General features: G+C 33.1%; 1 protein-coding gene across 7 annotated transcripts in view; it reads left to right on the top strand.

Annotated features, from left to right (window-relative positions):
• RYR3 (ryanodine receptor 3) overlaps positions 1–13,948 on the top strand; it is a 193,711-nt gene that overhangs the window by 155,179 nt on the left and 24,584 nt on the right. For 4 of the 7 annotated variants that reach the window (XM_077784079.2, XM_085580369.1, XM_077784078.2 and 1 more), the window contains 14 exons: positions 438–608; positions 1,059–1,118; positions 2,214–2,345; positions 3,176–3,288; positions 7,258–7,354; positions 8,891–9,000; positions 9,758–9,809; positions 10,484–10,534; positions 10,824–10,923; positions 11,155–11,234; positions 11,594–11,670; positions 12,943–13,016; positions 13,249–13,266; positions 13,750–13,830. In XM_077784079.2, the coding sequence (XP_077640205.2) occupies positions 438–608; positions 1,059–1,118; positions 2,214–2,345; positions 3,176–3,288; positions 7,258–7,354; positions 8,891–9,000; positions 9,758–9,809; positions 10,484–10,534; positions 10,824–10,923; positions 11,155–11,234; positions 11,594–11,670; positions 12,943–13,016; positions 13,249–13,266; positions 13,750–13,830 (1,216 nt within the window). Of the gene's footprint in view, positions 1–437; positions 609–1,058; positions 1,119–2,213; positions 2,346–3,175; positions 3,289–6,089; positions 6,190–7,257; positions 7,355–8,890; positions 9,001–9,757; positions 9,810–10,483; positions 10,535–10,823; positions 10,924–11,154; positions 11,235–11,593; positions 11,671–12,942; positions 13,017–13,248; positions 13,267–13,749; positions 13,831–13,948 lie in introns of all 7 variants that reach the window. The other 3 variants (XM_085580366.1, XM_085580365.1, XM_085580368.1) reach the window with 2 other exon arrangements.

Here is a 13,948-nt window from a genome sequence, read left to right as displayed (position 1 = left end):
ACCCTGGATAACTATTTTTTTATAAATCTCTTACAAAAATGTAAACATCCTGAATTTTTCTCTGTAACATTGGACAAATAGTGTCCCCTCAGAATGATTAAGCTTTTAATTTTAGGGTTGTTTCTGATTTGAAAGGTAAGATCCAGAAAGTATTGTCAAAATCATATATAAGAATGCACACAAAAGTGTGTGACTTCTATTACAACATTACTGTTACTGCATTTTCTGCACTGGTACACACCAAAAGTATTCCTTAAAATTTCCTGACCAAGCCTTCCTCTAGTGTAGAATTTTGAATTATTTGTACTACATCAGGAACATAGTTTCCTTGGACCACAAGGGGAAGAGCATAGGAGAAGTGTGTGATCAGAAAATTATAGTAATTTTTCTTTTTTTCTTTTCTTTTCCCCCTTTTTAATTTTTTTTTTAACTTATAGTCTGGAGGACAAGATCAAGAGAGGAAGAAATCAAAACGTAGAGGGGATTTGTACTCCATACAAACATCCTTGATTGTGGCTGCACTTAAAAAGATGCTTCCTATTGGTTTGAATATGTGCACTCCTGGAGACCAAGAGCTTATCTCCTTGGCTAAGACTAGATACAGCCATGTAAGTGTGTGCTTTTAATAGATTTTAATGCACAAATAAGAAGAACTTTCTAAAATTAATTTTGAAGCACAGAAATATAAGCAGTCAATAGTATTGAATATCTGTATGTAGTGTAAGAAATTATAGCTGCTAATTATTGTGCTTTTTTAAAAAAAATGTGTATATGGAGGTGCATACTTTCCCTGTTATTTTCCATTTGTATACCATGTGCAGTTCTTTATATTGATGTTCTTTTGCACCAAATACTGAACTACAATTAGCTTTAATTCCCTTCAAAGTTTAACCCTTGTTTTATGGCTAAAAAAAGCCTTTGCCTCTTCTGGTATCTTACATTCTCTGAAAGCAAAAGAGGTTAAATTTCAATACTGAAATATAAGCTGTTCTATGTTGTAAAAGTTCTTGTGAAATGAATCATAATCTGAATTGAAAAATTCTTCTACCATTTTACAGAGGGACACAGATGATGAAGTCAAAGAACACCTACGCAACAACTTACACTTGCAGGAAAAGGTAATATAAAAAAATCTGTCTTATAGATGCTGATGTGCACTTCCAAAACACAGAAGGTGCAACAGTTTTTTATTGTGATACATTAAAAAAGATAATTCAAAAAGCTATTAGAAAGGTTTCAATTTTAAAATTATTCTTTCTGATATTTCATTGCAATAAATGCTGGATTTGTAACTTTGTTTGGTATATTCAAGTTTCTGGAAGATCTGTAGAATGGGACAAGTGTGAAGAACTGAGATACTGGTAGTCTTAAAGCTCTAATTATTTAGAATCAACTTGATCCAAGAAGAAAATAAAATTGAAACTCTACTACTTCAGCTTTTCTTCTTGGATCTAGCTTTCACTAATGATTAAATTAGGTTTCTAAAAATATATGCATTTAAAGGGCTATAACAAAATACGAAAAGGTTGTGTCATCTTAGCACTTGTGAGTTGTGCAAGTACATTTCTATTCCTACAATTCACACACTGTCAAAGGTAATACCAGTATGGAGTCCTCATCAATCTGTAAATTAAAAATAATTGCCTACAGTGTTCGAACACAGTAAGTGTAACTTTCTTATCTGTCATGGAAGTTGACTGTGTATTTGCTATAAATTTGTGCTTGCATACATTAAAATGAACACAGAAAGTAATTTAATGTGGTTTTCCTATTTCTGTCTTGCAAGGGAAAAAAAATCCCAAAAACTTTGGCTATAACTTTTCACCTACTGAAACTCCAGCTGTCTTTTCCAGACGCCAAAAAAGAGCTTTACATTCTCAGTACAAAGGCTCGGCAAATTAAACTCAATCCTAATACTAAATCTGCTTCCTTATTTTTAATGGAGTTAAGAGGAATAAATAAATTGCAAGGTTCTTTATTTGGTTTCATGAAATAAAAATACAGAACTTTGCTTAGGAATTGAGTTCAATTGCCCAATTATATAGAATCAATGCCATTTTTCGAGCAGCTTGCAGATGCTAATTTGGTCTGAAAGGGGACTGAAATTGGGAGTATTTATAAGCTTCTTTCTTATACTATGGAAAGAGAATTGGTGTTGGTCAAATTCAGTGCCTTCATTCAGCAGCTTACAAATGAAATATATTGGGTTTCAGTCTGATGATCCAGCTGTGAAATGGCAGCTAAATCTGTACAAAGACATTTTAAAGAGTGATGGACCTACTGACCCTGAGAAAAATGTGGAACGTGTGCAGAGGATATCAGCTGCTCTGTATCATCTGGAGCAGGTAAAAAGTCAAATGTCTATACTGTGTTGATTTTTGAAAAACAGATTTTTCCTTGCAGAGATTATTTCAGGTATAATGACTGTCACCATTAAAGTGTCCAGATAAAGCTTAGGTTTTGTACATGTGTGCATGCAAGTACCCATGCACATACAGATGTATATATATGAAAGTTGTCAATGTAATCTGTTGAAGTGCCTCCATTTAGCTCCTGGGAAATCTCAGGATATATTTCTGCAAAACTGCATGAACAGCCATATGAAGTATAGCATGCAAATTATCTCCATGCTGTAGCTGAAAACCACATGATTTTAGGAGGAGGTGTTTCCTTGTGCACTCATTTTTAATATACTGAGTTTAGCCTGTCTCTTATTTCTTCCTCATAGGGTGCTGTAGCAACTTTTAAGTTGCTTGCCTGTTCATCCAATTGATGCAATTTAAATAAAGGCATTTGTGCTCTTCCTACATAAAGTTAATCCATTCCATTCACAAATGATATAGCACAGAAATACATGAACAACTGAATATGCATTGTTAGAAACATACAAAATAACAATTTTTGAAATTTACCAAGTAATCACACACGTGACATTTTCTAGCATCTTGAATATTCTTGTCTGAATAAATGGAGAGATTTATATATAGAAGATCCCTAGTATTTTTCCTTATTAATAAAAAAACATAAAGCCCCAAAAGAACATGTTTTTCAGATGATGCAAAGCATTGGTAACATTTTCTACTTTACTAACTAGGTAACCACTAGCTGTAGAAAAAACTTTTCTATGAAAGTTGAAAAGTTTCCATTGCATATACTAGAAGATATTTTCCCATAGGTTGAACAACCACTGAGATCAAAAAAAGCTGTTTGGCACAAACTCTTGTCAAAACAACGCAAAAGGGCTGTTGTTGCATGTTTCAGAATGGCACCATTATATAACCTGCCAAGGTAAGTGGCTGAAAGGTTTATTTCTTCATAACATTTGTTTGCATTGTTTACTGAGTACAAATACTGCTTGTGTGTTTACTTATGTGTTTGCTGATTGTTAGGTGTATGTAATTTTAAGAGACATGAATTGACTAGTCATTGGCTAATTTTCACAGTAGCAAAATAGGCATCTCTTGGCAAATCACCTGAGTGGGAAAACACCATAAGAATTACAGCTTCATTTTTGTCAGTTATTCTGTATAGTTCCTCAATTCATCTGTGAAAAACATTAAGATGTTGCTATTTCTGTCCATTTTTTTGTCTGATTTGTTGTTCTGTTTACTCTTTATTCTCCTGTGGGTTTTTGTTTTGTTTTGGTTTGGTTTTTTTGTCATTTGTTTGTTTGTATGGGGTTTTTTTGGTTTTTTTTGATTTTGTATGGCTCTTCCTCTCCTCTTGCATGAACACTTCATGCTCTGTAGCTTGTCTGGGCCAATCTTAAGCTACTACATTAGAATATTACATGAATTAAAGCAACTATTGAGGCAGAGCAGTGCAGAAAGCACTGCAGAATGATATTTTTAGACTTCTGTGTTGCTCTGCTTCTTATTCCAGTTGAATGTAGATACCATAAAGTCCAAAATAAAATGCATCCTGTACCTGGATCCATCTACTGCTTTAAGCAGAGTAATAAGATCATATGGCACTAGAGTAACTTCCTTTACTCTGTTTCTTCTCAAAAAATCTGAGTTTTATTCAGATAGAGGTTAACCATATGTTTAATTAGGTTTGCTTCTCTCCTTCTGCAACTTTTCACTTTTTTTATTTAATATTATTCAAAGATTTCTGGCAAAGTATTTAACTGAAGGGTTGTGTTGGATTCTTAAATGTGTTTATTAAAGCAAATTTCCTCACTTGGTGTACAGGTCTTTAGCTAAAGGTCTGTAGCTGTGCCACTAACACACTGGAAGTATATTAGTTTTGTACAAGACAAATAAAAAAAAGTTTATACCATAAAAAGCACACAACCTTCACAACCTTCCTTTACAAAAATAAGTAGTTCTAGACTATAGTAACTTCTCCAAGTCATTATGCTACCACCAGGCAATCTTTAAAGAACCCAAAAATGGAGAGGATTAAGTACAACATAACAAACCAACCAGTATCAACCCTTCCATCTGCATGTCTGGCAAAACAAGAGGAAGTGGCATGAAGAAATACCATTTCGGTACAACCTTTTTGTGAGCAATTTTTTTCTTCACAACTGTATTCTGCATTTGTAAATTCTTAAAATATTTAGAATAAATGCATGACCACCCAAATGTTAAAAAGGCTCATGCTTTTTTTTTGCCTTACAAAGCACCCACTTTTATTTATTATATTTGAGGTTAACGGAATGCTTGCCAAGAGGCAGAGTGGGTAATGAATCTTTAAATTCTTGATTTTTAAATTTTCAATAAAATATGGAATAATACCATATTGAAATGGAAAATTTACATTAGCTGTATTTTTTTTAATGTTTTTATGTTAAAAACTTTTCTTGAGCTTTTTCTTCTCAAATTTTATGGTAGGTTTTGTGGAGCAGTTTACTCCTGATTTGAATATGAATATGAGGCAAATCTATCCAGATGTTTCATTTTTTAGTTGCTAAAAATGAACTCTCATAAAACTATTTTTGTCAATTAATTGTGTTCTCTGCATTTCAAAACAGACAAGAGTGAAAACACTCTAAACTTAAAATCCTAAAGTTGTGGAAAAGTTTGGGTTGGAATGGACTTTTAAAGGTCGTCTATTCCAACCCTGCTGCCATGAGCAAACTTCTAGGTATATTGCTCAATTGACAGGTTTAAACCAAAGTTTTAAAGTTCACTAGCTTATAGACACTTTTTCTTCCTAGCTAAATCATAGGATCCTGACAGGAAAATAAGGCTATCACACTATTATAACAATCTGCATCATCTAAATTGACACTGTTGCTCAGACATGCCTGAACCCTAGGGAGATTATTTCAAGTGGTTTATGATTTATTCTAGGAGCTATTTAAATCTCTTTGATCCAGAGTTTGAAATTAGCTATCTTGTCTATTTCTTCATTTTAGTTGCAGCTTTGTATTGGGAGTGTTAGTTCTTACTTTGATGCTAGAATCAATTAATTTAAAGGGTAGTAAACAAATATTATGGTATTAACCTTTCATTTATCCTAGAAAAGATAAATCTTCAGCAAATAATAAGCTTACTCTTTTGAAAATTTTCCAGATGTGGAGGTGGCTTTCAGCATAGTTTAGTTTTAATCTCAGAGTTTAAGATGATTTTCTGCAAAACTCACTCTAATGTCTATCAGTTTTTAGGAATTTCAGTAAGATATTTCAGGAACGGACATCTCTGCTAATATGAACAGAGATGTTTGTTAAATCACCAAAAAATTACTTTAACTTCTACCACAAATATTCCAAGAACTCCTTTTGATGAAAAGTCCCTGTAGATACAAAACAAATAGCTATTTTTTTTTTTTAGAATTGTATTTTTGAAAGAATTAAACATCAGTCAACTTAGGAAGTACTAATCTGTGTTTATTGAATGTACATGGCTTTGAAAAAGTATCCTATGTGACGTTTTCTCTGGAATGTGTCTATGTTTGATGTTTTAAGGAAATTAATTTGAAAAAACTTTTGTCTTATTGTCCGTCATCTGTATATGCACATAGATACAGCAAAATTGTACATGGCAATTTTTCAAGCACAGTTTACAATACATTCTTTCTGACTACTTTATTGAATTTAACTTGTGCCTTTCTTCAATGAAAACCTATATGCTTTTCTTCAGACACAAAATTAGCAATTTCTTCCTGAGCACCTTTCAACGTGTTTGGCTGGAAAAAGTACATGAAAAAACTCAGTATGACAGGCTTATACTCAAGTTAACGGTAATGTAACTTGTGGAGAGCCTCTTGCTTATGCGCCCACTTCTTCCTTCCCAGCCATGATTTGATATTATCATAAAAACATGAATTTGTACAATTTTCAGAGGGGATTCTGATTGGTCAGTTTTTGAAATTTGATAATAAAACAGCATCAGTGCCAGCAAGTGAGCCTAAAATGTTGACTCAACAGTTATTCCACTACAAAATACTTATTTGTGTGCATAGTGTATTTAAAAGGTATTTATTGGTGTATATGCAGTGCATTTTTATAGCTTTTTTTTGGTGGCAATAAATGAAAGTGCTGCATAGGACAGCCTTTCTAACCTCATGTAGTGCAACTCAGAAAAAATTTTCTCCCCAAATAACGTGACGATGAAATTATTTTCCCATTATTATGTGTAGTCTTATTGCCATAGTTATATTTTCTGTGGAAAGTTAAATTAATGATTAGTATACAGTAGCATTTAATATGACTTAGAGTTTTCTAATATTGGTAATTTTGTAGAGCAGGTATTTTATATTTCTAACGCAATTTCTTTGAGGACATGCTAATACTGCCCTGATTTGGAACTGGAAGACAAGAAGCTGAGGTTAGGCTTCTTTCTGTGGAAGAAGGCAATGATTTTCTGTAGATATTATGCTGGAAAGCACTTGATAGTTATTTTGGTGTTGATGGCCAGTGTCTGCTGTCTTGATGTTCTAAATCTAGTAATTTGGATTTACACCTTGTAGATGTAAACGTCACTCACTCATTCTCAGTCTGTTCCAGTGTGTGTTTTTCTCATGATTGCATTAAGGTATCAGTCCTGCAGTTTCATGTACAATGTATTTTAGATGTCTCTTAGCCTTCAAAATAAAAAGTAATGTATACATATGTGTATAAAATCAGTAAGAATGTTCAAAACTGCCTGCAGATTTGTTACTGACTGTTGGTTATGGTTTGCATTTTGTTCACTGACCAATCAGAGGATCAGAATTGTACAAATATGTATCCTTACTAACCATTAACCATCTGAGCTGTTATACTCTGTTCCGTTACCCCTCTTGATCTCACTTTCACAACCCCCCCAGGCACCGTTCTATTAACCTCTTCCTCAATGGCTATCAGAACTTTTGGATAGAAACAGAGGAATATTCATTTGAGGAGAAACTAGTTCAGGATTTGGCTGTAAGTACTGACATAACTGGGCATATATTTCAATGCCCACTTCAGTGTGTATTCTATGTATCTATAATAAACTATTTTTAATTTTTGTGTACTGTATGCATAAACTTATATTAATCCTTATGCTTCACAGCATAAGGTAATTTTCTGCTGTGGTCAAAAGGACTATGTTCTTTGATGCGCACTGAAGTGCATTAAGATGATCTATGCCTTCAAGTGAGCTACATGACACTTATTCTTGGGAAAAGAAATGGATTAGATGAACAGTCAGACTATTTTTGTCATTATGGTAATTCCTATGTTTGTATATATTATTTACTGGGGTTTTTTTTTGAAGCTTGATACTACTGATCCTTTTCTCTTTTAATTTTTTTTATTGCATAAATAATTTTAACATTTTCAGCTTTGATACAAATTACTTTTGCTGTTTTCCTTTTTGATGCATCATAAGGACAAATAAATATATGCAGCCATATTCAGCAAAATGTAGTTTACTGGTGTACTTGATAAAAGTGATTGGTAAACTCCAGGATTTTGGTAATGAACATCAATTCAGAATGCCTGCTGCTCTTTCTCTTCCCTCTATGTAGTTAGCTAGTCAAAAATATCTCCAAGGACCTTATCTCTACAGTCTTTAAACACCATGAAAGTTAACATACAGCTTCATGGATCACATACAGATGCATCAGGAAGTGTTATACCTGATATTGTACAGGTATAGAGTGGTTTGGGTTGGAAGGGATCATCTAGTTCCAAACCCCTGCCATGGGTAGGGACATTCTTCACATGCTCTGAACAATTACATGGTCAGTCTTTCTTTGACTTTGTTGCTTCTTGCTAAAGGAAAGAATAAGGCCATTAATCAAAGCAGTGCCTGCAATTCTTTCTGATTTCCTAGATAAGTAAATTGAACTTCTCTAATTACAATAATTACTGTAACTATAATAAATCTACAATAACTAGTAACTGTACAAAAGTGTGGTAACACAAGTAAGGTAAGGGTAATAATTTGATCTTTGGCCAGTTCTACTATGCTATATTTTTAATTGCCAAAAAATATTTGTTTACAATAATGAGAATTAATTGAACCAAGGTTGCTTAGAAATGATATATGAAAAGATTTTAGCTAATACTAGTCTGAATAGGATATATGTGATGATGTTGTTATAAATTATTCCAGTATTCTACTACAAAATAATTGAGCTAGAACTTCCTTTCAATTCGGGTCAACTGGAGATGCATGACTTCTCTTCAATAAGGCTTCCCCAAGATTTTCCCTGTCTCATTCGCAATACCTGGTAATGGAGAAAATTCTAAAGTTACAAAAAATCATGAATAAAAAACATATACTCTTATCTCTTCTAAGTCATAAAGGCCCATAATGTTGCAGGTTATTCTGTAAACTCCTGAATAATATTAATATGGGCAGCTAATACAAATTGGATAGAATAAAATTACTGAAATCCTTTCCTAAGCTTAATTACTGGATTATTTTCTTACTTATGAAGCTTAACTTTTATATTCTAAATCTTGAGACAGACATCTTCAAAAAAAGAAGAAGAGGAGGAAGAAGAGACTGAGAAAAACCATCCTGATCCACTTCATCAGATTATCCTCTATTTTAGTCGCAGTGCTCTTACAGAGAGAAGGTAAAAGAGCTGTGTGGAATAGCCCATTGAGTGAAAGCACACAGTAACTGAATTTTTAGTAACATTACCAAAGTTATTTAACACAAGGGTAGTTCATTATTGTACATGGTGAATACCTTTTCCCCTCTCAGTTTCATTAAAGTTTTCATATATTTGAACTCAGTAGAACCTTTACATTGAGATATAAATATTGACTATTCTGGACATTTTAAAAGCTTGGTAAATACCCAATGCAGAAATTATTAAGCATGACTTCTCATGAAAACACAAATTCTAAAGGATATGCAGGTTTAATCAGAGCACCTTTCCCTGGTCTCTCCTGGTAATAGATGTGTGTTCTTGGTTTTCGTATTCATTACATTTCACTCAGTAAGTCAGAAAAGGTTTTGTTGATGTCTATGAATCTCATTGCCAGTTTCTGTTTTGACTGATTAGAATGATTAGCTTTTTATGATAAAATCTTGCCATCTGACAGTAATAATTATTCTATGTTTCCATATTACTTTTCTGCACCTTCAACAGCCAGTGATGACCCAACATGACTAAGTGGAATGCACATATATACCTTTAAATTGTCTGAGTAAAAATTTAGATATTTGGATTTAGATAAGAGAAGTCATTCAGTACACAATTTTCAAGTTTAATAGCTTTTCAAGTAGACTACTTTAATAAAATACCCTTTAATAAAAAAGGTAGGCATATAAAATCTTTATATTACATCATAAAATAATTTAAAACATTTTTTTACTCTTCACAGCAATCTAGGACATGATCCGCTATATATTGCCTATTCTGCCATGATGGCAAAAGTAAGTACATAATTTCAAGCTCCATCCCTCACTTCCCATTAATTTTAGATGCTTCTTAAAAATTTTCTGTTTCTTACATGGACTACTTGACACTAGTAACTTCTGTATTTTTAATGAAGCAAATGCTGTTCAGAGTTATACATATATGTATATAATGAGAAATTTCCTTTGTTAAAACAACACTATAAAATTTCAGTGCAGGTGCAGTCCTGTTCCTTTCACTTGACACTTCTATTTGCATATCATTAATTCATGAACAGTTTAAACCCATTAGTTATCTTTATTCTTTGGGTAATTATTTTTGGTTTAATACTTGAAGTCTGTCAAAGATAAGTAAACTTTTGCAATATATTGATTACAGCTAATTTGTGTTGAAAGCATGACTGTGAAGAGAAAGATGGATCTAGAGATGTGGCGCATGATTATATAGCCTGCAATTACAGGGCGTGTATGTAGTTGGATGAATACCCTGAAATACTCACACATTAGGGAATATCAGCTTCTTAGTGTGGATAAGTACAAATATTTACAATTAAGGTTTTAAAAATCTTCTTAATACCTTTAATAATTGCTTGAAAAAATATTTGGCAATTTTTGTAGAAATACTACAGCAAAAGTAATCATATGTTTTTTAATAAGCAAGATCTTGTGATTTCTGTTTTTAACATCAAAAGAGCTGTCAGGAAGAAGAAGAGGGAGATGAAGAAAAAGAAAAGACATTTGAGGTGAGAGTTTAAATAACATTTATTTCTCATACTCTAATGTGGAACCACTTTAAATATGTCCACTAGAACAAATGCAAAAATAGCATAACACATTGTGTGTTGAACACAGTGACCTGGTTTACTAGGTTATTCATATGAAAGAAAGATGGGGTGTTTTGAAGCTTTGGAGTCAAACAACCCATGGATTTTGGAGGCAGATGGTCTTCAACAACTTCAGATTTCTCATCTTCCTATTTTTCCTGGATCCATTCCAATCTGTAGTCTATTTTCATTTTGTTCCCAAACCCAGGAGAAAGAAATGGAAAAGCAGAGAACTCTTTATCAGCAAGCTCGCTTGCATGATCGTGGAGCTGCTGAGATGGTCCTTCAGATGATTAGTGCAAGCAAAGGTAATGCTCTAGGATATCTTTGAAGTACACACAGGTGTGTTATGTCATTATACCTATCATGTATAGGTGTATATATGATATGATATCATCTATCATAAAGTTTATCATACAACACTTAATGAGGCAAAATAAATGTCAGTAACAACTGCACTAAGTAAAATTTCCAGACTGCATTTCTGATTGAAGAGCTCACAACTACAAGTTTTAAGGAGTGTATCCTTGTTTTAACAGGTCGTACAGGACCCATGGTTGTTGAAACACTGAAACTTGGTATTGCTATTCTAAATGGTGGAAACACCATAGTCCAACAGGTAATGCATTTCTAACTTCTGTGAGTCTTGCTTGCATACATGACTTGAGAAATTTTGAGACTTTTAGTGTCCTGTTGTTTAAGTTAATGTACTTAATTTTAAGCCAAACAGTGATGAAATATCAGTGTATTTTTGGTGCAAGAGCAATTATATTATTTTTTGCTAGTGATTTGCATTTCAAGGAACTAATTCAGGAACTTTTGAATTAATATATTTCAATAACATTAATTAATGGTACTTATTACCTTTACTATTTTATTTTAGTTTATAAATATTAATTAATAATTAATTGCTAGTTATTTTTTATTGCATATATTGTTAATGTTGTATTTTTCCCTTCAAAAATCTACAACATGTAGAAAATGCTAGACTACCTGAAGGAGAAAAAGGATGCTGGATTTTTTCAAAGCCTCTCTGGCTTGATGCAGTCCTGCAGGTAAAACCATAAATTGCATTATTACAGGTTCTGTTTATTCATATTCACTGGCTTATTGCTCAGTGCAAGTGGATGTGCTAGATTTAAATTACAGGAGTTGCAGGTTGTAGAACTCTTGTGGGAAAGTTTTGTGAATCACAGGAACAGTCTGATAATCTTTTAGAGTATTCTTCCAAATGACAAAATAAAGCAAAAGACTGCACATGCCTTTGAAGACTTAGTTTGAAGAGGCAGAAAAGTAAAATATAATGGCTCCTTTACTGACCCTAAATCCCTCAAGGTTTTTGTCTGGTAGGTTCCAAGGATGGAGAAGAGTCACCACTAAGGGAGAGGCAGGCCACTGGAACTTTCACTAAGCTTTCAGTTTCTGCACATTTCTGGCGAGTTGCATAATCTATGTCTCCTGAATCCTCTGCATATGTATCAGGCTTTTTAGAGTTGCCATGTGACCAGTGAGACTATAGTAGTCCATTCCCCTGATAAAACAGTTCAAATTAGTTAAGGTAAAGGACTCTCATACAGAAGATGGAAAATTGCTGGTGTTTTTGATTACTCTTACAGTAGACAACCTCCTTTTCTCAGCCTTTTAAAGAACCAGAAGGGTTCTGAAGGAGTACACTGCAAATTACAAGAGGAGGAGCTGTATGAATAGAGGATAAAAAGTAGAAGGAACTGTGACCTGTATTGCAGAACTTATTGTTGAATAGTTGCAGCCTAATTAAATAATATCTGCCTTGTAATTTTTTCATCTATGTAGAACACTTTAGCAGGGATTTCCTCAAACAGGCCTTGCTGTGATATTATTACTAATAGTGTATATATATTGTTCAGGACTTCATTAAAAGAGATATTGATAGAATTACTTGAACATGATAAGAAAATGGAAATGATGCTTTAAGAAATGTTTTTGGTTTTAATGATGTGTGAGAGAGAAACAATGGCAGTAGTCTCCTTTGGTGGTAGGTTTAAATCACCATGAAGAGTAGTATTTCAGGTTCCTTTTCCCTCCTTATTTGTACTGAAACTATGAATGTCATTCTCAGCAGTGAGACATTACCTGAGATTCATTTCTTGTCAGAAGTGGACACTGGACCTTGAGTTGCATCCAAAGCCCATTTATTTAATACGAGTATAAAATAAAATGAGGCAATGCATGTCATAGTGGGCCAAGAGTAGTTGTTGAAGGCCTCTAGAAATTTTGTTGAAGAAAATTATTTTCCATTTCTTACTATAGTCCTTTTTCCTGTTTGTGCTGTTTTCTTTAAATATAAGTGTTCTTGACTTGAATGCGTTTGAGAGACAGAATAAAGCAGAAGGCCTGGGAATGGTTACTGAAGAAGGAACTCGTAAGTAGAATGAAATTTATTCCAGTGGTGCTTCAAACATTATTTCTTTAACTAGAACTGTTGTTTACTGTGGCTTGAGGTTTCTGTTGTTAAATGTACTGTAAGTAAATCTAGGTCTGGGTTCTGAATATGCCTTTTTTTTTACAATATCTTTAGCAATAATTTTTAAGAAAAATATTGTAACTTCCAATATTCTTATCTTGTATTCTTGTTATTTTTCTTTGATCCACAGTCATCGTTCGTGAGCGTGGTATGTTTGGGTTTACAGTTTTTGATACTATTGTTGCAAAACTGTGTTGCAAATACAGAGAGAAATCTCTCATTGCATCTTCTCAGATATCTTTAGGTTTAGCTTTATGGTCTGCAGCAGGTTGTGTGTTTAGCTTGAATAAAGAGTTTGATGCTTATTAAAGAAGTGTCACTCATATTTAAGGCATGATTTTAGTTATGACTAACAACTTATTAGATATATATCCTGTTGCCTTTTTTTTTCAAATTAGTGTTGTTTTTTTAACCATGGATGCATTGGAGTGCTAAATACTTTTGGCTCTGCTTTTTCTGTCTCAGTTTTTCTTTTCATTATTATCAGTCTGTTTCTTTTAAATTGCTTTAATGCTTTTAAATACCAGTTCTTTTATTAAAATTCCAGTTTAAAAGGTTACTGTAGGATATATGTTCTGCATAATTAGTCATAACAATTGTCACATAATCACTGTATTTATATATTTTAAAGGTGAAAAAGTCTTGCAGCATGATGAATTTACTCGAGATCTATTTAGATTTTTACAACTTCTCTGTGAAGGGCATAACAATGGTAAGAGAACTGAATTAATTTTGTAGAAAATTTGTGATGAGTCTGCTCTAAACAGAGTGAAATAGAACAAATACTGATGCTTTTCTCTAATGCATTAAGTTTTTTGAGGGGAAACTGG

The sequence above is a fragment of the Lonchura striata genome, chromosome 5 (genome assembly GCF_050655825.1).
Source record: "Lonchura striata isolate lonStrDom1 chromosome 5, ASM5065582v1, whole genome shotgun sequence".
NCBI lineage: Eukaryota > Metazoa > Chordata > Aves > Passeriformes > Estrildidae > Lonchura > Lonchura striata.
The sequence above is the reverse complement of the archived record's forward strand: the minus strand, read 5'-3'. Positions and strand labels throughout refer to the sequence as shown.